At 38.1% G+C, this 27,982-nt stretch overlaps 1 protein-coding gene across 3 annotated transcripts; it reads right to left on the bottom strand.

Moving 5' to 3' along the window:
• Positions 1 to 81: 81 nt before the first annotated feature.
• On the bottom strand, positions 82 to 27,923 carry LOC145495221 (mitochondrial coenzyme A transporter SLC25A16-like). 3 transcript variants are annotated; one of them, XM_081474808.1, is made up of 10 exons: positions 27,460 to 27,923; positions 24,588 to 24,656; positions 24,256 to 24,348; positions 22,162 to 22,221; positions 18,043 to 18,116; positions 12,392 to 12,452; positions 10,167 to 10,355; positions 5,746 to 5,899; positions 5,342 to 5,410; positions 82 to 2,399 (listed from the first exon to the last, which is right to left on the bottom strand). In XM_081474808.1, the coding sequence occupies exons 1-10, from the start codon at positions 27,503 to 27,505 to the stop codon at positions 2,222 to 2,224; spliced, it is 993 nt and encodes a 330-aa protein (XP_081330934.1). In that variant the 5' UTR covers positions 27,506 to 27,923; the 3' UTR covers positions 82 to 2,221. The 3 variants fall into 3 exon arrangements, 2 of the variants coding, with proteins under 2 accessions (XP_081330934.1, XP_081330935.1); XM_081474809.1 differs by lacking the exon at positions 24,588 to 24,656 and having other exon boundaries at positions 84 to 2,399; XR_014050384.1 differs by lacking the exons at positions 82 to 2,399; positions 5,342 to 5,410; positions 5,746 to 5,899 and adding an exon at positions 5,907 to 7,039 and having other exon boundaries at positions 9,021 to 10,355.
• Between the last annotated feature and the right edge of the window lie 59 nt (positions 27,924 to 27,982).

The following is a 27,982-nucleotide window of genomic DNA, read 5'->3' on the forward strand; positions in this document are numbered from 1 at the left end:
AAATTGCAGCGGTTTACGGATATCGTTAAAATGGATTGTGAACAGAACAGGCCTCAGGATACTCCCTGGGGTATGCCTGAAAAACTGTTTGAGCTTCTGACAATACTACTTTATATTGGACAGCTGTGCTCTACCAAAAAGATAATCAGTAAACCACTTTAGTTCTCCTCCGTGGATTCCGTAGAAAGAGAGTTTGTTCAAAAGTCCAGCGTGACTGATGGTGTCGAACGCCTTGGATAAATCGATAGACACACAGCCTGTTAAATTACCGTTTTCAGCTCGTTTTCTGATCATCTCGAGTGGCGGATCCAGACCTTGAGCTACGAGGGGGCCCGGTTTTGTTTTACTTGCCCTGCCGGCTTTTCTTCCTTCTGATTTCTTCTTTTTTTACCCAAAATAGGGGGGCGGGCGGGCCCCCCAGGCCCCTCCCCTAGATCCGCCACTATCATCGGTAAGGTATGTAACTGCTAACTCTGTAGAACGATTATGAAAGAAGCCATACTGAAAATGAGAGAGCAAACCATTCTGTTCCAGATGGGACAACTGTATACCATCGATGGAAGTATTGATATGGGGTTATAGTTATCAATTTCGGCCAGGGAACCAGATTTAAATAGCGGTATAACTTTAGCTACTTTCCAGTCTAGTCGGTATAGTTTCTGTTTTTAACGATAGGTTACTTACATGAGTTAGAGGATTCGCTATTGTACCAGCAGCATCTTTTAACATCCCAGGGTGGAAAATTGTCCAGATCAGTAGACTTTTTTCGTTTAAGACTTTTCAATCATGGGTCACCCGTGACAAAATGCCACGTAGATCGGGAACCAAAACTGTTAAAGTTCTCAAAAAAAGTAAGTTGGTCATTTTATTACACACGGTGCACAATCGAATGACCCGAGAATATTTGAATTCTCGTCCCAGATCCCGTAGTAGACCCTTTGCACGACCCGGTCACATGGTACAAAATCAGCCATCCAGCCCAGCTTGACTTTCCTTTGTTTTGGATCCAGCAAACTCGACAAGAGGCAGGATCACGATGCGAGGAACTTTTAAATCACCTCTTAGGCTGATCATAAACAGCGGCAACCTAAAAAAAAGGAGATTTGCGACAAAATCGCTGCTGACTTCAATACAAAGTCCGATCAAGTCCAGTAAGGATGTCACAGGAACGCAGTGCGATTTCTGTTTAATTAAATTTCGCCTCAGAATAAATTCTTCGTGAACCCCAAGAGTCCGTCTGGAATTAATCGGCCGCAATGCTGGTTCCCCTTCGGGCAACACGCACCATTACACAGACGTGATTTTAATCGTAACGAAATGGAACAACTTTTTTTCCATAATGAATTTCAATTTCCGGAATTATTTTTTCTTAATGGCAAGCGCCCCGCCAACTACTAAAACTGCCCTGATCAAACTGGTAAACCAAAAAAAAAAAAAAAAAAAACGGAAAAACTCGAGAGACAGTGACGTTGGAAAGAAACATCATCAAACATTTGAAAAAAAAATAGACACAAGACAAAAAAAAGAAACTCCAAGAGGAAAAAATGCTTTTATTCTGTGCTCAACCAAAGTAGTAAGACAAGCATTCCGGGCCCATAATTAATATGCCATACGCTACAGAATTTAAACATTTTTGCAAATGTTTTCTTTGTTGATGCTAATGATCTTGTAACATCATTAAAAAGTGTTGTCGCTTTCCAGAAACGAGCGACCTATTTACCGCTATCCCGACCATAAGAGCAATATGAAAATAATGTTAACTCTTGTTATCAAGATATGTTATTCCTTGCCTGATAAGATGTCTCATAGTAATTGCAATCTAATTTCGTCAAACTCTTTCCACTGGTGTTAATCATTTTATATACTCACATTTTTCACCAGTGACAGATCACGTGTTCTAGAAATGCCTTACACGAGCGCTACACCTAGCTTGGTTATGCAGTATCAATAAAATGTGTTCTCTTGGCTGTGTAATAGCTTATCCCCACATTTCTGTTCACCACTCAACATTTGAAAGAGCTTCCAGTATTACGAAATTTTTAATCACTGGTCATCAGATGTTGTTTTGTTTTTCCTGAAAAACATTCTGACAATCTTTTCCAATGTTATGCTAGAACAAAAAAAGAATTGCCAGATGATGGTCAATGGTTCTTTACCGTATTGGTTGAATTACAACCTTCATTGAGTTGTCTTTCATTGAGTCAGACGGGACATACACCAGTCACTCGCTCCTTGGACTGGTTACCTCTTGACTCAGATACTGCTTGGTCAGTTCATACACACTGAACATGACTGCCACTTGTGGCACTACCCTCAAGTAGTTGATTGATAAGCCTCGGTACAAGCCTTTTCTTACACCATCTTCCATGTACACTGTTACAAAGGTGTTGATACAGCCACTGCAAAAAATGCAGAGTAATAAATTGTCAGTTTCGGAGCTCGGACTTCTCCTAATGGTATAGATGTCTTAGAGGATATCGAGCGAGGAATGATACTTTGGAAGAAAATTCAGATAGTGAACACCGAACCACAAATTTAACGTCTCTCATACATCATCAATTAGTTAAGATCATACTGACACGCCCACGGCATCCCGTCGATCCATAAGTGAAGAAGAATTTGATAGACTAATCATCAGAATTGTTCTCGTTCAGAGAGAACAGTACAACAAATCCGCGCCTCGATTGCCATCAATCCCCTCGAATCCAACGTAGGCTTGTAGATTAATTTACCATAAATCCTCGAAATAGCCTCCCCCCCCCCCTTCGAATAAGCGCCCCTCCTATCGGCCGAAATTTAAAATAAGCGCACCCTCTCGAATAAGCGCCCCCTTCCCTCCCTTCCCCCCCCCCCCATTTTGTGGACGAGTAATGAGACAACAAAGGATGTGTAGTTTTCGTCATGTAGTATTAGATTTGTACATAGTTTCAGTTTGTGAACACGTTTAGTGAACACGTTGAACACGTTCAGTACTAACAGTGTCGCGATTTAAACTTTAGAATCAGCTTTTTTTGTCAATAAACAGCTTATGTTGGTGTTTACGCGCAGATGATGTATTAAGAGACCCTGCGCCTAAGAAACGACCGATGATTTCCGGCCAAAAAATAAAATCGGTCGATTTTTATCTCCCAAGCAGAGGTTACCGAATACTATTTAAAAATGAATTTCTTTTGTTTCAGTTTCGCTTCAAACCAAAAATATCGAGCCGCAAACTTTTTCCCTCTGGTAGCAGCAAAATCAGGCCGAAAATAAGCCCCCGCAAAAATCTGCTCAGAAATTACTATTGCAAAGCAAAATAATGAGAAAACTACACAGTGTTGAAGAAAATGGCCTTTTAATGCAATATTATTCGATAAACATCAAATAAGTGCCGAAGCGATTAAAAAATAAAGTTTCAAATATTGCATACTAAATTAGATGGAGCGTTGGAGCTGATTTTAAAATAATTATTTCTCAAAAGTTCAACGCTTTTGAAAGCAATCACAGTGATGAATCAGACATTGGAGGGATGTACATCACGTTTCTGGAAAAACCTTTTTCGGCCAAAGTATATTGACCTTGTACAAAGCGTTCAAAGTTACCGTGTTTACCGTTGTCCTGCTACTTCGGCGAAACACTTCTCTTTTGCCAATACGGCCGTGGATAGCGTGTTAAACGTCACTTTAAACCTTGCTAGGCATTCAAAGACCATCCTAAGTAGAAGGACGTAGAATTAAAAGAGAAAGGAAGATGAAAAATACGCAGAAAAAGAAAATAACTCGAAATTACCATCTGCTAACGAAAGTTGAATCTGGAAAATGTCGTGGCGTGACAGCGGCCATTGACGTCATTTGTATAAATAGCGGCGGAATCCAAACGAATGCACAAATAGGAAAACAATTTTTCACGGCCAGAAAACGTTTAGTGGAACATTGTTATGTTATTTTTCACAAATGATGGTCACTCAAAAAGAAAAACTTCCCCAACCGCCACACCGTTTTGGCCGCAGCGTGATCTGAGTTATGGGGTCACGACTGGATCCCCAGCCGCTGACCGCCCGAAGGACATTGCAGACTCGTTTTCCCACGCTCTTGCGACTTGACGTGACAAATGACGTCAATGGCCGCTGTCACGCGACGACATTTTCCAGATTCAACTTTCATTAGCAGATGGTAATTTCGAGTTATTTTCTTTTTCTGCGTATTTTTCATCTTCCTTTCTCTTTCAATTCTACATCCTTCTACTCAGGATGGTCTTTGAATGCCTAGCAAGGTTTAAAGTGGCGTTTAACACGCTATCCACGGCCGTATTGGCAAAAGAGAAGTGTTTTGCCGAAGTAGCAGGACAACGGTAAACACGGTAACTTTGAACGCTTTGTACAAGGTCAATATACTTTGGCCGAAAAATGTTTCTCCAGAAACGTGATATGTGTCCCTCCAATGTCTAATTCATCACTGTGATTGCTTTCAAAAGCGTTGAACTTTTGAGAAATAATTATTTTAAAATCAGCTCCAACGCTCCATCTAATTTAGTATGCAATATTTGAAACTTTATTTTTTAATCGCTTCGGTAGTTTTTTGATGTTTATTGAATGATATTGCATTAAAAGGCCTTTTTCTTCAACACTGTGTAGTTTTCTCATTATTTTGCTTTGCGATAGTAATTTCTGAGCAGTTTTTTGCGGGGCTTATTTTCGGCCTGATTTTGCTGCTATCAGACGGAAAAAGTTTGCGGCTCAATGTTTTTGGTTTGAAGCGAAACTGAAACAAACGATTTTATTTTTTGGCCGGAAATCATCGGTCGTTTCTTAGGCGCAGGGCCTCTTAAAAAAGTTCTCATGTCAGGCCACGAATAAGCGCTCCCCGTCTTCTCTTAAATTCGACATAAGCGCCCCGGGCGTTAATTCGAGGATTTACGGTATTCCCAGTAACAAATTTAATATCTGAAACTCGTTTTCATAATTACGAAATAATGCACAGTATGAATTTGCAATTCCTTTTATTAAACTGCATACGTTGGAGTTAAATTGTCTCAAAAATCCAACATGAGTAGACCATATTCGTATTGCCGGTATTGGACTGAAACCAGCTTGCAACTGAGGCTAATGCCGGGAGTCTTCTCAAATGCTTTTTAATAATATTCCCCCGCGTGAGCCTCCATTGCAAGCTAGTTCCAGTCCAATACCGAGAATACGAATATGATCCACTAATGACAGATAAATTAATGAAAGTATAAATGGGTGATATATACAAATACCTATCTGTCTTAGTCAGTCAGTCAGTCAGTCTGTCTGTCTGTCCGTCTGTCTGTCTGTCCGTCTGTCTGTCTGTCTGTCCGTCCGTCCGTCTGTCGGTCGAATTACCTGTATTTGTAACCATCAGATACTGCTCCAGCAAGCTGCATGCGTCGTCTAACAACATCTAAAGGATATCTAGAAATAAATTTCCACTGCAACTTTAGAATTTCGTGCTTGGCGAGATACTGGGACAATGACAAAGAAGAAGAAGAGACTGAAAATAACTTCGACACATGCATCTTCTGCATTTTAAAAACATCTAAATGACTCAATGAGTTTTTATTACCAAATCATGTACAGTTCTTTTTTTTATAGTGCAAAATATTTTCAACTTTGGTGTAAGCCAACAAACTTGATTACTAGCATTACGTAAATTCTGCTGCAGTGGTTCAAAAACGACTACAATGATTGTTCTCGTATCACTGATTTAGAGTAATATTTCCGATTCATCGTGATGATAAAGAACTTACGCGACTGTTTGTGATGATGCCCCAGCAAAAGCACCACACACCAGTCCACCCAAAGGGGTGAGAACTGCTTGATCTTCTTTGTTCACCTTTGTTAACGCACCATTCATTGCCAGGATGAAGTCTTTTAAGCTCTCATAAGCAAAGAAGCCAAAACCTGGGGGAAAAAAACAGGATTTCCATTACAGTCAACCCTCGCCTTGCGGACAGCCCGCAGAAAATACAAAGAAATTTAGGGAAACAACTCCCGCTATTTCGGACTCCAGCTATTGCGGAATTTCGGACACTTCATATTGTTCCAAAAACTAACGTATTCATTGTTCTTCTCTGGTTACAATCCACAACTTGGACGTATCGACATTAAATTCTACAGTCTTGAAAGATTTACTAGTTTGTGCAGTATTTTGACCTAAATTAGAATAGTGTAGAAGTGTACTACAAATTAAAAGAAACTGGAAACCTTAAAAGAGTACAGCAGTATACGTTGTATCTGACACTTTCCCGCTTTCCGTCGTACTTTCTGCATACTTTCTTTCCCGTCGAAGAGCCTGTCTGCAGACTTCTTCACAGTTCACCCGTGTGTTGGTCAAGCCCCCAGAGTGGCATACTCGAGACTGTCCTCGAGACTGTCCCTAGAGACCCTATAGATTTTTCAAATGAACAGCTTTCTCAATTTGTTGTTGTAGTTGTTATTGTTGTTGTTGTTGTTTTTCAAACTGACAGCTTTCTAGCTTTTTTACTGTCCCTGAAAAGTAGGCCAAGAAACCATTTTCCTGACATTTATAAGAAGAGAAGAGAATTGGGCGTGGTATCTCATACCTGAATGAAACAATAAACAGGGGGAAAAAACAATAGTTGTCATGGAAATCAGAATATGCAACTTGGAAAACGTAAATTTTACATAACAAGTCGTACCCTTCTCAAAATGGGGTCCCTCTGATTCATAATAGTCACTAAACATGTTGTGTGATGGGAACAGTAACAATATCACGCAACTTCACTGATAAACAAAATTATTACCGTAGCTATATCTCCTCAAATCAAATCTTTTACCACGAAATGCAAAACAATAGACAAAGTCTTGGTAACGAACAGAGAGGGAGAGTGGGAGTTTTGATTGATATTCTGTTGCAGTCAGCACATGTGTAACTGGGTCAATGCTAGTAGCTATCTGAAAGACTGAAGGTGTGACTATGTTTGTAGAGAATGAATGCGAAGAGTCTCAGTTAACCCCTCGAGACGTTTAAACGTTTGCTTGTCGATCCTCCCAAGCTCACAGGAGGTTTATAAATTCCAACTGGCTGGATAGCGAGCCATTATTTATGAGTGAAACTTACGAGCGAGAACCTGCGAGGTAACCTATGTGCAGTCATATCAGCAAAATTATGAGTCAAACCTACACAAAAGCATTGGGAGGTAGCACAACTCAGCTGGAAGATTCATCGCATCAAATGATGATATGTTTCTGTCAAGCAAGACAATAATCTCAAACAAAAACCATGTCTTAACACAGCGAAGAAATCTGTAGCTAAACAGACCAAAACGACGCAAAAAGAGAAAATGTGGCCGACAATCCTAGCAAATTTAGTCTCCTACTACTTCAGCAGTGGCACAACCTTCACTTTGTGAAAATGTACCACTCGGACTTTCCCGAATGCACTTTTCCAACATCTGAATTCTGCCTCTTTACCAGCTAACACCACCCAGCACGTCAAAATAGCTCCGGGTAGTTTTAACTCTGTCCGAGAGTTAACCATCGGCTGCCTATGCTAAGCAAGGAATTTAATTATCTTAAAAACCCGTTTCAGCACAAAGCAGCTACCAAACAGACCTCTTTATTTTGTAAGCAATATATCCACGAGTTCTTCGTAGTTCTCTTTTGATTTACCAAGCGCCCCTATTCCAATAACGGCTCCTTCCAATTAACGACCCCGTAGCAATAGTGACATTCATGACACTGTCATATCTAGAATAGACTGATTAGTGAAATGAATTATGAACTCTGCTTTCTCATTTGAAAGTAATGCTGAACATTGTGACTGTCAGAGCCCTTTTGTTATAGGGATACAACTGATAAAGTTGTTGTTGTTGTATATTTGTCATTAGAGTATCACATTCAAATGTACATGTTCAAAAAGGAATACCCAACCCGTCCCTAATAAGCCATGCATAATTTAATGTTTCATTTGAGTAACAGAGAATCTTCCAAGCTAAAAAAATGAATGGTTTCACAGGTACTAAGTATTTAGCATTCTAATTAGTAAAGACAGGACTAACTACCAATGTGAAGCACAGAGTCAAAGTCACAAGTAAATTGGTGTGCTGGAAATCAAAACCAAACCAAGTATTTCCTTCTGAGCTGGAATTTGAACCCAAAAACCTTCAGATTAGATCATGGGCTTTGGTCTAAAGACTGAGTTACAAGGCCAGACAGAGTAGGTTGTAGGTAATTATGGTGATTATTTGCAGCAAAGTAGATATTAACGGTATAATAAACAAAAGCAAGAAAATAAAGAATAGGGCTGAGAGTTAATCAGTGCCGTGTAGCATATCATTGCATTTGCAATTCAATCCCTAGTAACTACAAGTGACCTTTGTGAACAGCTATTTTTACAGCATAACTTATTTTCAAAGTTTTGAATGACTTGCTATACTTGCCAAGGAGCAAAGGAATTAAATTGTAAGGAAATCATACCAGGAATAATGGATAAAATTATATATTTGGAATGCTTTATCTATGGAAATGTTGAAACAATGGAACTCCTATCTTCTCACTGTGTGGAGAATCAGGTAAAACTACATGTAAATACACAACTGAAAACCTCACAGCTGTTCAAGATAATCTCACCCGAAAAATTCAGGGAAAAAGGAAGGCTGTTGTAAATATTTAATAACAAATTGTGAATTAATGGTGGTAAAAGGATATTGTTACTATTATAAGTTGTTAGAACTTAAAGGGCCCTAGTCAGCCACACCTTTGTTTCTATTTACACGGCGTGAGTTTGGCTATTATAGCAGAGCTCCAGCAGCCCAAAGCGCTGCCAAGTGGAGCATCATAACTATAGGAAGAGAGCCACATGCATGCAGAGAAATAGAAAACCATGCAACTCTTTTTCATGGTCAATATGGCTAGTGGCATGGCGTGCAGGTGCATGCACCCTATGAAAAACAACGTTGCACAACATAGCAGCCATACTCCAGCTAATGCCAAGTCATGCAGCCTTGCTTCACAGCGTACATCTTTGATATTGGGCATCCTTGTTATCGTCAACCGACACCTGCCAAAACAAGGTATCTGCTAACCAGTATCACATGACCATATTGCAGGCTCAAGTTTAGAGTTCATTGAGGTCACATTTTTTTTAAGTTGACCGCTGACCAAGTACTGGGTTTTGATTGGCTCGCAGGCTCAAGCAACATTAATTTGTTGTAATCAACCAGGGCTGGGTTTTTCGGAAGCCTGTTAATGCCAACCCAGGATCAAAGGGTAATCAAAGTATAAAGTTTTCTTGTATAAAAATGTTTTTCACTGCTTATGTTTTGTGTAGTTTGAGGTTATTCAACCTCAAAAGAGAAGGCCAAACAATATAAACAGAAAACCTCACCATAAAGTTACAAAACTCAAACCAAATTTCTCACTTATCCTGGGTGAACTGAATCAAGCTTTGAGAAACTCGGCCCAGGAGCTCCACTTTTAGGCTTAGCTAAATGTATATATTGTTTTATTTGGAGCATGTCGAAATGAAGGAAATCACTGTGAAACTACGAAAAGATAAATTTAAACATACTTTCAGGAACACAACTTACAGTAAAGCAATAAGATTTCGCCACACCATGCAATATCAATAATTTTGATGGCATCGCAAGTGGCAGAGGCTGACTAGGGTCCTTTAATGTGGCTGGTAACAGCTTCCAGCACCTCCCATTACACAATATTCAGAGCCATTTAAAATTTCGAAAATTTAAGGTGGATTTGAACCCTACCTATACTGTACCAAATTTTTTTAAGCTTAGCGAAATGGTTTCACCAAGTTGTTTTTACATGATAAGCACTTAGAGCTGAAATTAAGGGTGTTTTTAACAGACTGGAAACTGTTACTAGCTTCCTTAAATTAATTATGGAAGAAAATGCAATACTGCTTATGCATTAATATATGAAAAAAAATCAATGGTTCCTTCATTTACATATATTAGATATAAATTATGTAATTAGTGGAATAGATTGCAAGTAGAGGAGAATATGTATATGAATATGAATTGAAATATATTGCAACTAACGGTGTTATAATGAAGCAATGTGAGGGGGGGGGGGGGGAGTGTGTAATTCATGAAACTTGTTTGCTTTACACAGAAAAGAAAAGGAACCAATAACTGGAGAGTAACAGTTACAAACACTACACTGACAAGGCCTTTCAAACACTCACCAACAGCTGGAATCATTGCAAGTGCTGTAGCTCCATATCCTCGGTAAAGAGCTGTAAATCCTCCCTCTGTGGTGACTATCTGGCGAATTACATGACATACACCACAGTATATTTTTTCATCAGCCACTTGAAATGCCAGGCGTGAGCGAACAACATCCAAGGGATAAGTAAATGAACAGGCTGTAATACCTAAGCACACAATATTTAAGTGAAACATTCAGCTGTAACTTTTTACAATTAATGTGGTGCAGAGCAGATACAGATGCAAATTGTGTAGTCGTCTGTACTAATCACTGCACTGACAAATGTTTCTGCAAGACTGAACAGGATCAAAACATTTCATTAACTGGCAACAGTTTATGTGGACATAACTGACTGTCAATTCAAAACTGAAGAATTTCCACATTGTATGTACTAGTTGTACTACAGGACTGCATTACACAAATGCCTTCATCTAATAATTTTCAAAGGCAATGCCCAGGGAACAAATACATAACAGTTTACTACATCACTACATTAAGGGAGGTGGTGTGGCCAAGTGGTTTAGGGTGCTGGATTTGAAATCTGGAGGTCCCTGGTTCAAATCCTTCACCCTACCGCTATCTAGATTTGTTCTCAGTAGTCCCAAGTTCAACGCCTTGACTGCGTTGTGTAAATAGCCAGCTGGTCAGCCTCCCACCAGTAGGGATTCTAAATAGTTTATGTTCATTTGTAACATTTGGTTATTTATTTACAGTCTTGCCAATTAGCACAACATTGCCAAACACAATTGACACTTAAATATAGTATTTTTTTGTACTTCCTCAAAGAACTTGTAGTAAACTTGAATGGTTGAATAAAAGTAAAAAAAGATGGTTACTTAATATCAAATGTCACTTAGGAATCAAACAAAAAAACCCTCAAAAACCAAAATTGCCTCACATGGTTATTTATAAGTAGGTACCTGGTGAGAATGCATCAGGTTTCATTTTAACTGCCTTGTGACTGTATATTGATTAGAACTCCCTCATTTGATGAACTGTGTCTTCAGACTACACAACCAAGCACACTCAAAACGCTGTGTTCAGGAATGCCCCCAGTGTGATTTAATTGGGTAATTCCAGAAAATATCCATACTATACCATGGGTGGTAACTTGGAATTCCGAGGGAGGGGGTGGGGCCTCTTGGACTGGAATTCTGAAGGCATGGGGGGCAATGCAATTTGGAATTTCAAATGCATGGGGGGTTTCAGCTCTGAATTTCCAGAGGGGGAAGACAGCAAAATCTTCGCTTGAAATTGCTGATCTGATAACTTTTCCAGTTTGTAAATCAAGCACGAACCGACCACGGAAGCAGGATAAAGATCGATCTGTCAGGTGTTAGCGATCACGCGGATGAGTGAGTGGATGGGTCGTGCAGCAACCTCCACATCAAAGAGGACTTAAAGTTGATGATTTGGTTGATAGCTTAATAAAATGTAAAACAAGTCTGTGTTTCTTTCCGATCTAAAATTGTCAATCAACGATCTTGTTGCGTGCAAAAAACTCGCACCAGTCTCTTGTTTCCAAATGGAACGCCTGACAGATTCGCAGGCTGCATTACTAGTCTTCCAATAATCTGGTATTACTATGATCTACTCTCCTGAGAATATAAAGCTAATGAACTGAAAACAAAAAGTTTTATTTGGTGGTAAGCAACTCAAAGATAACACTTAGAAGAGAAAGCTATGGTGTACTTTATTAAACGTTTATGACAAACTTGAGTTGCTTGATTGCTTGACTAAAATTGTGTGCAGAATTTTCTTGGAGGGGGGAAAAAGCAAAAAAAAAAAAGTTTCCCATTGCTTGGAAGTTTTAGGCAGTCAAACAGGATTTCCAAAGGGTCTGGAAAAAAATCTGAAATTCCAGAGAGGAGGGGTTAACAATTTTGGAATTCAGAGGGCTTGGGGGGTGGGGTGAGGGAAGAGCAATTTCAAATTTCCAAAGGCAAGGGGGGTAAAAATGTTCATGTTGCCCGTGGTAGGGTATGGATGTTTTTTGGAATCACCCATTGACTCGTCATTAGCATTACAGCTCAGCAGGACTTGTAAACACTCCCCCCCCCCCCCCCCACACAAAAAGAAAACTGTCTGATGGGTATCAAGGTTCTAGTCTCAGTCCCATTTCTCCACTGAAGGAGAAGTACATATATCAGGTATGTTACATTAAGACAATGCTATTCATAAGAAACATTTTGCGCCTCTTACCTGCAAGAGACCCAGAGAAGAGTTTACTCACTGAGCAATTATCACACATTGGACCAATGACCTGCACCCAGAGATATCAAAAACAAATGATGGAATATTAAAACTAACAAAGTAGCACAAGAATTGCCGAACCCATCTACCAACAGCACTATAAATATTCTAAAATAGTGGTGATTGTTAAGTGAGATCAGAAGGTTTAATCCTGTTAACCTGAAATATTATTCTCAATCACCCAAACTAAGCCCTGTGACAAGCTTGTGTTCAAGGCGGTGTGCTCTTCTAAAGCTTCTTGTTGAAAAATCCTAGGCCTAACCTAATGCTTTTATGGTGATATTCACATTACTGACATGAGTGCTTATCTAATCATCCATTAATAATTGTTAATTACACATGTTAGTATTTCAGAATGTGGCTATTGGCGATATTAATAAGGTAGTCGCATTAACTGGGTTTCCTTATAAGAAAATCCATGGTGTATAGGTGAATCTTTGTTGATGTCATTGTTTACATTTTTCCTCATTAACATATGACTTTGCACATAGAAGGCATCATGCTAGACATGATTTTACCAGAAAAACTTAAAGAGCTTGTGAAACTTAGTAAGTGGTGAAATTTTTGGCTCTTTGGGTGTAATATTCGAGAAGAAATTAGCTTTCAAAAACATCAAAATTTCTGTGTGGCAAAAGCGCTAATCAGCTCATACATTCTTTGTAAAATTTTGAGCTTTTAAACCCTTGTCGCACCAAAAGTATTCAATACATCGCACTCAAATTCCTTGGGACAGTTAATCGTGCTGTGCCCTTTCAATATTCAATATTAAGAGTCAATGTCAGTAATTTTCAACTGGGACCGTGCAATAGCGAAAAAATGAAAAAGCTGAAAAAAATTCTCAAGAAAGCCCTCGGTGAACTACTTCTAAAAATACATATTTTACCTCGATCCAATAAATATTTTGGACGTACGGAGATAAACTTGGTTTTGCAGCTCTCAGACCAGGTTTTAGGCGTCTGATACCGAACACCGCTGAGACCTCCTTTGATAATCAAAACACATTTGCCACGAAACAGTAAGTAACTAATCAAATAAAGCAGACGATAATACACATTTTGACTGGCAATTTTCTCAGTTTAAATTAAAACTGAATTTTTGACAAATTTTCCAGTATTTACAATAATTCGAGCGATTTTTCGCTCCACAAAATTCACAAAATTAAGGGCCTAAAATCATTGACTGGTACCTCGCCTTGTGTATCGAGACTTATTCCACGTGAAAGAGCACTATTTCTTCTTGCAAAATCCATTTTCAAAACCATGGGCTACTTAAAATAAAATTTTTGAGGTCGAAAAATACACGCAGTACTTTCGGGAAATTTGAGCTCTTCGAGAATGGCATACCAATGTCGAAAGGTCACACAAACATAACAATAATATATTTTCGAAACTCAGCGCTTTAATAATATTTGCTGTCACTCACAAACTAATGTTTCCAAGACTGTTCTGCTTAATTGCTATAACTTTAAGGAAAAATTTGAGAGTTTGCTGGTTTTTTAGAGCACGAGTCGTAACGTGTAAACAGGTCACGATATGTTTATCAAGGTCAAAGCACGCTTAATTAAATCAAATCGGAACATCTATCATTCCGACGTTGCTTTCTAACACTTAAAATTTGAGCAGCATCTTCTATACGTTGCATTACGCTTGAAAAATCTGCCGCCGGATCAGCATTCTCGACGGTTACAGAATTCAATTCACTGTCAATGGCAAAAATATGCGTTACAGTCTCTGTTACATGAGACCGCTGACAGATACTTAGATTGTGGGAGCGGATTTTTTTTTTTTGCTATTGTTTTTTGCTTTCTACCCGGCCCTAAATATACGATTATTTATAACTTCAACATAATGTACTCAGGAACGGAATGAACGGTACAAGAGATGGAATAATAACGATGTTTACAACATCAGTATAGGTTTGCATGAAAACAAAATATAACAAATTGGACAAGTAATATTATCAGAGGATATTTTACATTCTGATAACATCGCAAGCACTCTTAAAAACAGGACCCTACAAGTTTCGAGATAAAAGTAATGTAAGGCGCTTTTCGCCTTGATTGTTGTTCCTCTATGTCCATGTTGAAGTAGCTACAGATAAGCTTCAGTTGTGCAACACTGAGCTTGGTCAGCTTGATGCTGCTGTACAAAGAACATATGATCAGTGTGTCAAAGACAATGGGATGCAACAGCTCGCATTGGTGAAGGACAGCTAAGCGGGCGGAAGAAAAAGCTTCCTGTTCTTGGGCCGCCTGGCTATCGTTATCGTCAATGGAGTCATGCCCTGACTGAGCAGTAACTGCATGCTTCAAGTTTGCAGCAGTACGTCAAAAGTAGCTCTGAATCTGCTGTGCAGTCAAGAACTCTTCCACGTCGAGGCACCGCTCACCATTGTCCCACCTAGCATAGCGCATGTCCCGTGACACCTTCTCAGGTTCGGCTTTATGGCCACTCTCCTGTCTAATCCAGAACTTGTTATCGAGGTACTGACGCTGATTCTCGTTAAAACGGGTCGCCTTTTTCGTGCCTTTTAGAGTCCAGCCTTGCACCAAGGGACATTCTGAAGAGACTTCAGTGGTGGTCGGGGCAGCTAATGTTAGCTGAATAGTGGAGCCCTCGTGAACACTCTCAGCGTATGCCAATTTAACGGTATCTAAAAGGGTATACTTCTCTGAAACGAGCTTGCACTTCCTGATGAGCAAATGGCGCTCCAGGTTTTGGTACTTCTGATAGGTGCGTTTGCATCCCTCAACAGGACATGACATCAGCGAGCTTGCATCCGCCCCTTCGCCATCCTCCTCATCCGTGCATGCATGCAGTTCAGCAGATTTCAAGTCTGTTTATTTTCAGTTATATCCATTGTCATTTCTTTCCTTATTAGGTACTGGTTTTCAATATTAGGTACTAGTCTTCTCGTTTAAATTTAATTTTATTGTAATGCAGCTGACCGTTTTACACTTCCTGATGATGTATGTAGAAGAATACGAAACGTTAAGTTCTCAAATCAAGGTTTTTTACTACATGCGTTGTTTTGTAATATTTGTGACTGCAATTTTTTTTTTATTTTTACTCAAGCTGAAATGGCCGAAGAATAAGAGTTTCTACGATTAGATCTTTTTTGTTCAGTTGTAATTGTTACCTTGTAATTGAGACGATAGCAATGCACTTTTTAGTAATTTTCAAGGTAGGTATTTGTAGAGCGCTTTTCAAGATGTTGACGTGGAAACAACAAGTTGCTGACCTGGGTACGACCAAAATCTTGCGCAAATTAACGCTCTATTTGCAATGTGGAATCCGTTGGCAGTATAAACGCGCCATGGAGGTCAGTAAGACATGTGAAAAAACAAACGCTCATAATGCATATTGCCCAATCAAAGAGTATTTTCATTTATATTCAGTACAAGCATAAGAATCACTAGGCTTGTCCAGGGTCCACCAGGACGCTTGGGCGTGGAATTTTCAGGTGGTTAAACTATTACGGTAATTTTACACCAAAATAAGCTTGCTCTAAAAAAACATGCTATTTCACTGCAATGTTTCAAATTAGGGTTATGATTACTTCTCTTGGGTGTATCGTTACCTCATTAACTCTGCCCCCCTCCCCCCAATCCCCTTATATATACACTTGAGCAGAAAGCCTGCCAAGTTGACATTTCCAAAGAGCTGCGTTAATGCATACCTGCCCTGGCGAGAAGAAGTCCTGCCTCAGTCTTTACGTTTGAATCCGCAAAACCAGCACCAAAAGACCTCCGGTGAATTCTTATGTCCTTGTCACATTTTGCGATTGAGATACATTGAGAGCTGCCTGGGTTTTCTGTGCTAGCTCTGCATTGTCCGCCAACTTGAGCAGCGTAGTCACACAATGCCATTCAACACATACACTTAAAATACGATATCCCGATAAAACACGATACCCCAATATTCCTCTAGTTGAAAGTCCAATACGAATTCAGAAAAACAACAACAACAAACACAGCATAACAGACGACTCTGTAGCACTCTGAATTCACAGTGACACGGGTATTTTTCGATATCATAATCCCAATAAGGTAAAGTAAAAGGGGTTCAAAATGAGAGTGCATTTAATCCAGTAAATATCTAAATAAATGAGATGATGTTCTATCCCCAAGTTTGCACAGTGAAGGATTATTTTTGTCACCATATAAGGAAATGTTTCGTTTCTCTCCGGCCACCCGCGCCAAACCTACAGTTTTTCTTTTCTCGAAAAATTAATTTTAACTACAAAAGTAACGTCATCTTCATGCACCTTTTAGAGTGATAGCGGCTCGTGTCAAAATTTATACTTATTCAAAATATTTCTTTAATTTCCTTGGCTTGATCGACCTTATAGTTCTTTGACAAGCGGTTTCCTTGTGAATTGTAACGCAATCAACTGTAATCCGTTGCTTTGAATTCGTCGGTGTGGTTTACAACTTGTAAGTCCAGGATTTCTTCAATGTTCAGAAAGCCCGTCGAAAGGTATGAAGAGCCATCCATTTCAAGTTATTAATGAGTGTGTTAGTGAGCAATTTCTGTCTAGAAATGTTTTAATTTGATTTGATAACAAGTACCTCACCTTCAACCCTTGACAAACATTATGTGACCCGTGTACACTTAGGAACTCGAGATAAAAATAAACAGTCAAAATTCTTTAATTTTTCCTCAAAAGAGATGGCAAATCACGTAAAATAGTCTTGTAAACATTAGTGTGTGAGTGACAGCAAATATTATTAAAGCGCTGAGTTTCGAAAATATATTATCGTTATGTTTGTGTGACCTTTCGACATTGGTACGCCATTATCAAAGAGCTCAAATTTCACAAAAGTACTGCGTGTATTTTTCGAACTCAAAAATTTTATTTTAAGTAGCCCATGGTTTTGAAAATGGATTATGCAAGAAGAAATAGTGCTCTTTCACGTGGAATAAGTCTCGATACACAAGGTGAGGTACCAGTCAATGATTTTAGGCCCTTAATTTTGTGAATTTTGCAGAGCAAAAAATCGCTCGAATTATTGTAAATACTGGAAAATTTGTCAAAAATTCAGTTTTAATTTAAACTGAGAAAATTGCCAGTCAAAATGTGTATTATCGTCTGCTTTATTTGATTAGTTACTTGCTGTTTCGTGGAAAAGGTGTTTTGATTTTTAAAGGAGGTCTCAGCGGTGTTTGGTATCAGACACCGAAAATCTGGTCTGAGAGCTGCGAAACCAAGTTTATCTCCGTACGTCCAAAATATTTATCGGATCGAGGTAAAATATATTTTTTTAGAAGTAGTTCACCAAGGGATTTCTTGAGAATTTTTTTCAGCTTTTTCATTTTTTCGCTATTGCATGGCCCCAGTTGAAAATTACTGACATTGACTCTTAATCTCTTTGTAGCTCCATCAGAAACTGTATCGCATATGGTAATGAGGCAAATATTGTAAACAAAGATTCTCCTATTACTAGGACAAATAAAAGTGGCCATAATAACGAGGTGACCATAAGGCAGGGCTTCACCGTATTCACAACAATAAGAAGACAGACAAAACTCAAAACTTGATCTATAATGAGTCTAACCACAATTAGAGACACTAAAATTCTGTTACATGTTAGTACTTACCTTTTTGTACTGTTCATATGACACAAACTGAACAGCACCATATGGAAATACTCGTAACATCAGCGCACCATTTCCTTTGAAGAAACAAATAGTACATAAGACTCCATGTAAATGCTAACATAAATTGTACTAAAAAATAAGCCCACAGTTTGTGCATGTGTCATAGATGAAGCATGCTTTGACTTGCACGTGCACATGAGACCATATTGTTATTTAGGATGATTTGATGCTATAACAGGCACTAAGTGATAAAATTTAACCACAACACTGATCACTTCCCTACTCAGTCATCAGGCTCCTTGTTCAGTGGGTAGTTCCTATCCTAGGCCGAGGTGATCTGGCACTGATCATGGAGCTGTGCGACTATAAGAACGTGGATGCTAGCTGAGTGTAGTGTGATGAAGGGAACTAGATATTGATGTGTTTAATGCCCTAAAAATGGTTAGAAACTAAATGAAGTCAAGGTGGAAACTGTTTTAAGACGTTTTTATTCTCAGACATCAAATTAAGGTTACTTAAGGTTTGGTTCCCACCAGTCAACATGCTGCAAACTGTGATAAGCCAATTAAAATGTGTCGACCCTTGAGTTAAGCAGTAACAATATTTGCGGCAATCTCATCTGAAGACTTGTATTTCACTTTTGTTATCCCTTGCATCTTGCAATTTCTCACACAGACATCTTCCATTTTGTGGATTGTTTTTGTCTCTTAAGCGACAGAGTAGGCAATTTTCCATGGTCTTCACAGTCCCAAATTTGAACACAAGTGCAAATTGCAAGCAAATGTTTACTCCGTGCCCTAAAACAAGTGACACAAGGCAGGCCAAAAGGGTCTTTTGATTAATGTTATCGTGATTCCTGGAACCTGCAACTTTGGTAGTTTAGTAGTAATATCTTTGTGTTTGCACTATTATTGTAAGTTCTTAGTAGCATATTTTGTAAGATGTCTTATCAAGAATGCTTCTTTGCCAGCAGGCTAGTCGGTTCTTCCACCACAATATGTTTGTTTATTTATTTACTTACTTATTTATTTATTTATTTACTTAATACTGGATATTGGGCGATTAAAGAAAATATCCATACCTACACGCAAGATGCAAGTTAGGAGATAAGACATATGACACATAAATAAGAGATGAAAGAAAGAAGATGTGAGATTCAAGATAAAAAATGTGAAATTCGAGATATAAGATACAAGATAAGAGATACAAATAGAGGAAAACGCGAGATAAAGAAAATTCAAGACGTCAGATTGAAAATGCAGAATGGGACATAGGAAGCAAATTATCTCACTCACAACTATGACATGGTGGCTGCTAGTAAAGTAGGTGTTCGTCTACATGTGTTTTGAAAATGGAGTTCCTTGTATTTATTGCTGGGTATGCTTGCTGAATTCTGTAGGGGTCCACAAATGATCCCCAAATTGGACTGCAAATGATCCTGGACCAGAAATGATCCTCATATTGGACCTCAAATGACCAAAAAAATGTGCTAAATGCAAAGAAAAATGTGATAGCACTTACAAAAAGAAGTATTCTGCAGTTATCCTTGGGCAATTGAAATATTGAAATGACATAGTTGAAAACTCCATCAATTCTAAGAAGGTATCCAAGTCTATCACCAGACTGATCTGAAGAACCAATTGCTGGCCTCAAAAAACTGTGTTTATAATAGATACAAATTTAAAAAATAAAACGTTCATAATAGTCAAGTACTAGCTCATGGTTTAATTTTTTTGACTGCCAGGTATCTGTTTTTGTATGGAATGCCGAAGCTAAGAAAATTCGTCCACTACAAAACCAAAACACTATTTAGAATTGCTTGGCATTTCTGAACAAATATCTGCAACAAGAAAGTTATGCTGTACAAATATCAGAAATAGAGCTTTTTTCTCAAAATTAAACTGTTCACAGCCTCTCTACTTACACACATGAAAGAAAAAGCAAGTGAAGCAAGCGTGAAGCATGTGGGGGTGGGGGTGGGGTTTGCAAGTGAAGAGAGCCATAAGTCAAGTCTTCCGTTTTGCGCTGGTGTCCAGTTATCTCCCAACTCTATCTGTGCATTCAATGATGGAATAAAAATACAAAAAAATAGAGGGCTGTGAACAGTCTACTCAGAATCGCCTTAATTACAATTTCTCAAATTTTAAGCATTTCAAGCAAATATAAATTAAATTCTATCAAAAACTATTCCGTGTCTGTCCTTTCTTTGGCAACAATTCAGTACATCTACATGTACATATAAAGTACTCGCTAAACAACCATTATCCTTATTGACAATGGTTCCTTCGCTCATTGGCATCTACTGATAGTAACACTAGTTACGTATGATATATTCTCCACTATGTCTTGTGTTTAATGAGTTAAGGAAACTATTTCAAGTCACATGGAAATGACTGATAAAAGTCAAAAGCTAATTAACCAAGTCAGTTAAAGATCATTGCTAAGTAGTTCCACATTTTAATACAATTCCTAAAAAGTTCAAGAAAGCAAAATGTCTTACATGTCTATTTGCCATGAACATGAACCCGAACCCCGATCATGATCAGTGCCTGGTGTGTGATGTACTGAGTGCATCATGCATTTAGCATTCTGGATGCCTGTAAGACCTACATACGTCAAGAATTGTCAAAACCCCTGCACCCTGATGATAGGAATTTCAATAAAACTTCTTCAGCAAGAGACGATAGAAGTGCTTGATGTTTACTCAATTTACAAAGACAAGATTTCCAAGTTTACATGAACATTGTATGATAACAATAGAGTCTCAGATAAGTTCAAATAAATTAGCTATGTAAAGCTAAATATTTAACAATTATTTCCCACAGTGGAGGTGGCTAGGGGTGGATATTTATTGAGCCGCAAAGCGGCGAAGTAAATATCCACCACTAGCCACTGACACTGTGGGGAATAATTGTTTTAGTATATACCAAACCAGTAGGATAAAATATCCGCAAAAATTAACTCAGAAGACTACAAAAGGTGTTCTATTATTTAAGTTTGTGCGCAAAATGTGCAACAACACAAGAAAAGTCACATGATACATCAGGTGATGGACAAGAGTCTTGTGTGTTTATTGAAATGTCAGCATGGTAAACACAGTGAAAAGATGTGGTCGATGCCTTGATCTCTAAGAAAAAATCATTCAGTTTGGTCCTCAGAGAATCTTCACAAGTTTTACTGAAAGCTGCTGCCCAGAACGTTGACATTGGAGTTGAAATTACAGCTGTGGAACGTGCCTCCAGGATCAAAGTCTTCGACCAGATGCTGCGGTTCATCTTGAATGCCACTGAAGGAAAAATTTCCAGCCGTAGTTGTACTTGATGTTGTTGTTACTTGGCTTGATGAAGAAGCACCAGCCGTTTGAGGAACCACCACATTCCGAATATCAGAGTTGATAAAGTTTACTATCTCAAGAGACATAATTTTCTTGCAGGCAGGTAAAACTTTTGAAGGCACTTGTTGAGTTGCTCTGCCAACATTTCTTCAAAAGGAGTTGTGAATTCTTCCTGCAGTTGAAACCATTCTGTGAGATATTTTATGGAATTTCATCATTGAAATTGTTTTAATTTTGCATTCCTAAATTCGCTACCTCAAAACAATAACTTTTACTTAACTTAGCAATTGTAAACAAATTGTTTTGGCTCAGTTTAGGTGATAACTTCAAGGCTAAAAATAATAAAACCGTACCTGTAAAACCCGCCAGGCCGAATTTTGTTGCCTTCTTGGTGTTCTCAGGCACAGCTGCCTCATTTACTGCTAAAATTTGCTCTTCTGTCACAGTAGCAAACCGGGAAGCCATTTTGCTTAAGACCATCGCGGCACCAGCTCGGAATAGCAAACACCATTCTGAGTTTGAGTAACCAATCAGAATGCGCAAAAAGCACTATCCACTGCTTTGGTATATACTAATAAGAGTTATTCCCATTTTTATTGAGTGCATTCTGGTTTAAAGTTGATAATGAGGTGATCAGTTTTGGCTCAGGACATTTTAGTAGGGTTGGCAGCTAAGGGGCAGAGAAAACTAAGCAATAGGACACAATTTTATGTTGACAGCTGCCTCTTTCTTTGGCTTCTCCAGATCAAAACAACTCACATTATATTCTGAATTATCTTCTATACCTCTGTAATAACCCAAAGCTCCTTCCTTCTGGTAAATGACTCTTAAAGCTCTTAGAACACCTGAAAATCAAGACAAACAGTGACAAACAGTGGAACCCCATTAATACGGCCGCCAATGGGCCATAAAAATTTAGCCACAGTAACGGCCAGGGTGGCCATATTAATGTGTAGGGTCAAACTGCATGACGGGTCTAAATTGAGTCAGATGTATCACAATACACTTCTAAACCACTATCCCTTGACAAGCATCTGGAATGCAGATATAATTTAACTTGAATCCGTGCATAAAATATTAACAATGGAAAGATGCACATGACTGGTTTGAGTGGCAGTATAAACGGGGTAAAATTATAAAGGAACATACAGGTTGGGATTTCAGAATGTGGCCGTTGGCCATATTAATGGGGTGGTCTCATTAACGGGGCTCTCTTATAAGAAAATGTATGGGTGCTTCGCTTGGACAAAAAAAGGTGGCTGTAATAACGAGGTGACCGTAAGGCGGGGTTCCACTGTACCTACCAGACACGCCTTCTGATATTACGTAATGGTGCGATTTGGCTCAATCGACCTCAAATCGCATCCAATTGCACAATTCAGGAAAAATTGCATAATTCACAAAAGAACGCACAACATTCATAAAATAAAACATAAATCAACAAGTTTCTTAGGAATTCCTGCATAAATACGCAATTTTTAAGATGATTAACCTTGGAAAAAGCCTAAGAAACCTTTGTCACCTTCGATTTTGTAAACATTCGAAACTACAAAGTGTTATTTTGCATGTCGGGGGCCTGGTACGAGTTTTATTCTTAAAGAGTCGCCTATTGGTGAAACACAAACACGCCCTTTGTTCAGATTAGCCAATCTCAATGGCTGATATATACACATTCGGACTCGATGGAGTTTATATGTTCGATTGGAAATATGGTTTGTTGTTTAGCTGGAAATGGTTCAACAGTTTTAACCAAATGGCTTGTTTTACTGGCTACATTATCTTTGTAGACATTTGGTTGCGGTGTGTTTTCGTCACCTCGCAAACTTTAACCAGTGAGATTTTTTAAGAAACTTTTGTTCATGACAAAATTTCCCACAGTCAACTTGTACAGTAGAACCCCGCTAACTCAAGTCGGTTTACTCCAATTTCCCCTGGATTTGACCAAAATTTCAGTCGTGACTCAAAGAGTCCCCTTTGATTATCAACTACTGTCTACAGGGAGAAAGACTGTTTTGTTATGTTCAAGCTAGTTTTGTTATACAATACTATTATGAGATCAGATGTGAGTTTGACAGACTGTCATATGTTATAAATTAACCTACATGTACTGTAGGGTTTTATATAAGTTTATCATCTGCCTGCTTAATTATGGATTGAATAATATTTTAATTGTGAAGCAGTATGAAGTGTTTAAAAACTGAAAATTCAATGGTGGTTTTACTGATGATCCTTGCAAAATAAATTTTAAAAAGTTGGTTTGTTGTATTCAGAAATATAATACTGCAAATAAAAACAAAGCGTAAGAAGCTAATCGTCAAGCACGCAAGAATATCAATAATTATTGATCATTCATTTGGCGTGTTAACTGTGTCCTTTCAACTTTTAATGTGGTACACCGATAGTGCAGAAGACCTCATTTTTTTTATTTCTCCCAACTAATGTCGATCAAGATGCATAATTACTGTTTGTGTTCAAAATGTCTTTAGGGCAGCAAAAAGTGTTTTTCTTATCCTGAAACCTCATAAAACAAGCTTAAAATTGCTCAGAAAAAAATAGCATAATTTACATTATTTATCGCATAATTGGTCTTTCTAATCGCATAATCTGCCCCACAAATTTCGCGTAATTTGCATTTTTTCATCGCACCCTATCAGAGGGCCTGACCAGAGGTCAACTTGCCATATTTTGGGCGCAATTTTTATGCTCTAAAAGAAGTTAAAGGTTCATTAAGGGGCATTTTTGTATCTTTTTTTCCTTTCAATTTAAAACTGGTGAATCTTGTGAATAAAATTTTTCTGGAAAAATAAATTGTGTTATTGTAAGTAAGCTTACGCATGTTTGAGCTGAAGCTGAAGTGTGCACTCTGAATGCTCTCTTACCCATGTCCTTGTAATGACGGTTCTGAGCCTGAAACAGTATTTTCAGTCTTTCCAAAGGAGCTGTAGATGTCTTAGCACAGCATGAAGAAATGCCTGTAAACAAAAAGAGACAAGAGCTTTGTGTAGTACCTGGGTAGGAGCAGTCATATTCCATAAAAATGAAGAGAAATTAGTTAACCATTTCAGAAATGCCAATGCTTCAGAGTATGAAGTATTTTTAATAAATCTTCAGTTTGTTCTAAACTACAGGGATTACTGTAATTTAAAAATTTAATGAAAAACAAAAGCGACATTATGTGTTTATGTTCTGTTATTTCACGTGAATCCTCAACCTGTTAGTTGCTGCTGCCTGGTGTCATTTGTTGTAACCACAATGGAGAAAAACTGTAAACCGGTTGATTCTGTCAGAACATTAACAACAGAAAGCAAGAAGGTGAAAGACTATACTATGTCCCACTAAAGTCCATTACAGTAAATGTTTAAAGGTAAATGTTTTGTTTTCATTACACACACAGTTAATGTTTTGTTCTCATTACATGTAGTTGAATGGCTGCATGTAATTTTACACACAATATCAAGTCCACTTCATGTAATGCGTGTCCACAACATTAATGCATGATCACTGCATGTAATATGCATGTAAAGTGTGTGCAATATTGCAATCCCTGCAATGTCAATTTCATTTTTTGTGGTAACTCAAGGGTAGAAAACATGGGGTCTGCATGGAAAACACGGGGTACCACTACTTTCCACCAAAATATAAATTTTCCTTACCAAAAAGAGAAGTTGAAATTTTGTTAGCTTAAACAACAATAAAAATCAATTCTGAGGATCCTGGAGAGAAATGTGCTTCTCAATCAAAAAAGCAAATTAAACATTTTGTGAGGAAAAAACATTCTAGAGTCAACGTGTCATGCATTCTAAGTGGACATCGTTTTCTTAAGTGACATAATCGTTGGATGTTGTCCTTCAGTAACATTTTGAATGAATTGGTAAAAGAACAATGTACAATTGAGGTCTTACACTACTGTAAAAGTACAGTAGTGTAAGGCCTCAATTGAACTTTTACCAATTCATTTAAGTGACATATTTTGGACTTTCCAATTACAACCGAAAAAACTTTGTCTGGGCACTTTTGACATACTGTGAAAAGTCAAAAACTTAATTTAATTTTACTTTTGGCTGTTTGCCGGGTTTTATATAGTCAAAATGCTATCTGTGGGGGAGCACACTTCACTCCCCTGCCTCCCTGCGTTCACGACCATGTCATTCTAATGCACACACCCCTCCAATTAAAAGTACTCATCACTGTTTGCAGAAGTGAAGAATAAACCATGTTGCTAATTATTTAAACTGTCATTAAAGTTAATGAAAAACGAAAAAAATCACTTGGGTGGTTTGTTCTCTCATTAAAGACCATGTGATGCATTGCATTCTTTAAAGAGTTGTTCCTTTATCCAATTAAGGCAAACTGTTCATTCATTCACACATGACTGAAAATTTGAAAGAAAGAATTCTCAGGAGTATCATAACATGGTCTGTAATAAATGAAGCAAAAAGAAAATGGCAAAGCGAGTAAGCTCTATTACAACACAACATATCGTAACCTCCAGGTTAGGAACATAGCTCGAAAACTGTTCTGATTGCAAACATTCAAGATTAATTGCTATTCAATTATTACCTACTTCAGTAAAATCGCCAATCTGGAACGTTTAACATTGGGCTGCAAAACCAAAATTTACCTTGAATATTAATACCATTAATATGAATCTAGACATGACAACCACTAATTAGTGTCACAGCTGGGTTCAGGGAAATGTTACAGCCTAATTTTAGTTGATTGAGCAACTTTTAGCAAAGTCATAAGACTATAGCAAGCCAATAAAATTCCACTACGTACTTTAGAGTAAAATAACTAGTACTGCTTAATACCTAGTGTGTAACCTAGATTAGGATCTAGCATACATCAGTATCATTCTAGCAATAGTGCAACAGCTATCTGTTATTCACGCTTTCTCAAGTTACCAGCATTAGCTTTCCCGCCCACCCACTTCCATGGTAGTAATGATTTTCGTTGTGTTTATAATCTTTGTAATTAATGTATTTGTTATTATCTTGTACAGGCTCTCGATGGGCCTCTAGTTTTATCGTAGTTTATTCGAAGATTGTAATTAGCAGAATCATTTTCCGTGTTGCTTGTATGTGTAGGATTAAAATAAACTGCCTGATCCCAAACATGTGGTTCGAAAGTGAGTTACTGTGTTTAGTTCCGCGTTCGTTTCGCGTAGCAAATGAAAAGCATACCCTTAATAATGCTGGTAATTAATTCTTTACTTAGTTTAAACACAACAATTCTTTACTGATCAGTTTCAAACGAAAATCATTCTAACTGAAAACAATGTGATTCTGAACATTTGCTTTAAATGAAATAAAAATAAAAGCACAAAGCAACATAACGCGCCTGTCCACGGTATTCTGTAAAGAAAACATAAACTACTTGAAATAAATGAAATTACATGTAATTATATCTTTTTCGAAAAAGAAATGCCAGCAAACAAAAAAGTATTTTTTAACCCTTCATCTTTGTTCCAACAGTGAGCACAATAATTCTTTTTGTAACATGAACAAATGTGCGTATAGAGTTACGATACATAGTTGCCGTATTTACTTGATTAAACCCCAGCCTTTAAGAAGGACCTCAAAAAAATTGCAACAAAAATAACCATAGAAATTTATAAGGAATAAACATTAAACTTAACTAAAATGTAGCAATAAAAGTATTCGTATCAGGCGTTTTTTTTTTCTCCTTCTCCCTGCTGTTAAAAAAAGAACGCTTGATCGCAGGTTAATACACTGTGGTTTATTTGTTTTACTTTGAATACCTAAAACGTGACCAAAGTAAGATCTTCATCCAAGAATTGAAGCGAATTGCGAAGAATTCTAAAGCGTAAAAAGCAAACCAACCATGGCTTTGACAGTAAGCATAACTCCACTAATTCTCTCCTCATTCAAAGCAATAAAATAGTCTGGCATGCATGAATATAAACAAAACCATAGACCATCCCGTGGCTGAATTACCTTTCATGACCTTTTAGACTTTCAGTCTTCGGCGGTAACACCAAGCGATTGAGAAAAAAGAGATTGCGATTTAAAGATGCATTTTGGGATCAGCTAAAGCAAAAGGAGTGTGTAACTAAAACTAACCTCCAGCTACGAATGTTAGAAGTACGTGGTCAGCCCTTGATTCCATCTTCACGCAGAAAAGCCAAAAACGTGACCAAAGGAGCAAACCAAGACGGCTACGTCAATTTTCACAACAGAACTCAGTTTTCACATCTTGGCATAAAAGCTTCAATTCTTCAAGCAGAGAAAAACTTCGAAGAATTCATCTGTACGCCTTCGACTGTCCAAAATGTTCAGTTTCCTTTTCCTCAAGAATATATTGGCAAATAACCAAAACACTGATCATGACCAGTGAGTGGATCATGATACAAAGCACGCACGGCTGAGCACGTCCGAACATCACGTATGTTGGACACGTGATTTCTTGAATGCATATCACGTTTGAAACTCGTTCTCAGAGTCTTCGTTCCCCTTAACCAGCGGTCGGAAAACGAGAGCTCTGGGAGCAACCATTTCAGGCATGCGCCATAGATGCAGACTGCGAAGTGAAACCAGGCAGAATCACCAGAATTCGGTTATTTCAAAATGGTTGCTTCCAGAGCTC

Source organism: Orbicella franksi, chromosome 8 (assembly GCF_964199315.1).
Source record: "Orbicella franksi chromosome 8, jaOrbFran1.1, whole genome shotgun sequence".
In the NCBI taxonomy this organism is placed as follows: Eukaryota; Metazoa; Cnidaria; class Anthozoa; order Scleractinia; family Merulinidae; genus Orbicella; species Orbicella franksi.

Bases quoted from the DNA above. Each gene is read 5' to 3' on its own strand.
- LOC145495221 (XM_081474808.1), bottom strand. From the start codon at position 27,505: ATGGAATCAAGGGCTGACCACGTACTTCTAACATTCGTAGCTGGAG. The intron at 24,657-27,459 runs GTTAGTTTTAGT...ATGTTCTGACAG, and splicing joins TCTAACATTCGTAGCTGGAG to AATCAACCGGTTTACAGTTT. The intron at 2,400-5,341 runs GTAATTCGACCG...CATTTTTTGCAG, and splicing joins TCTGATGGTTACAAATACAG to TGGCTGTATCAACACCTTTG.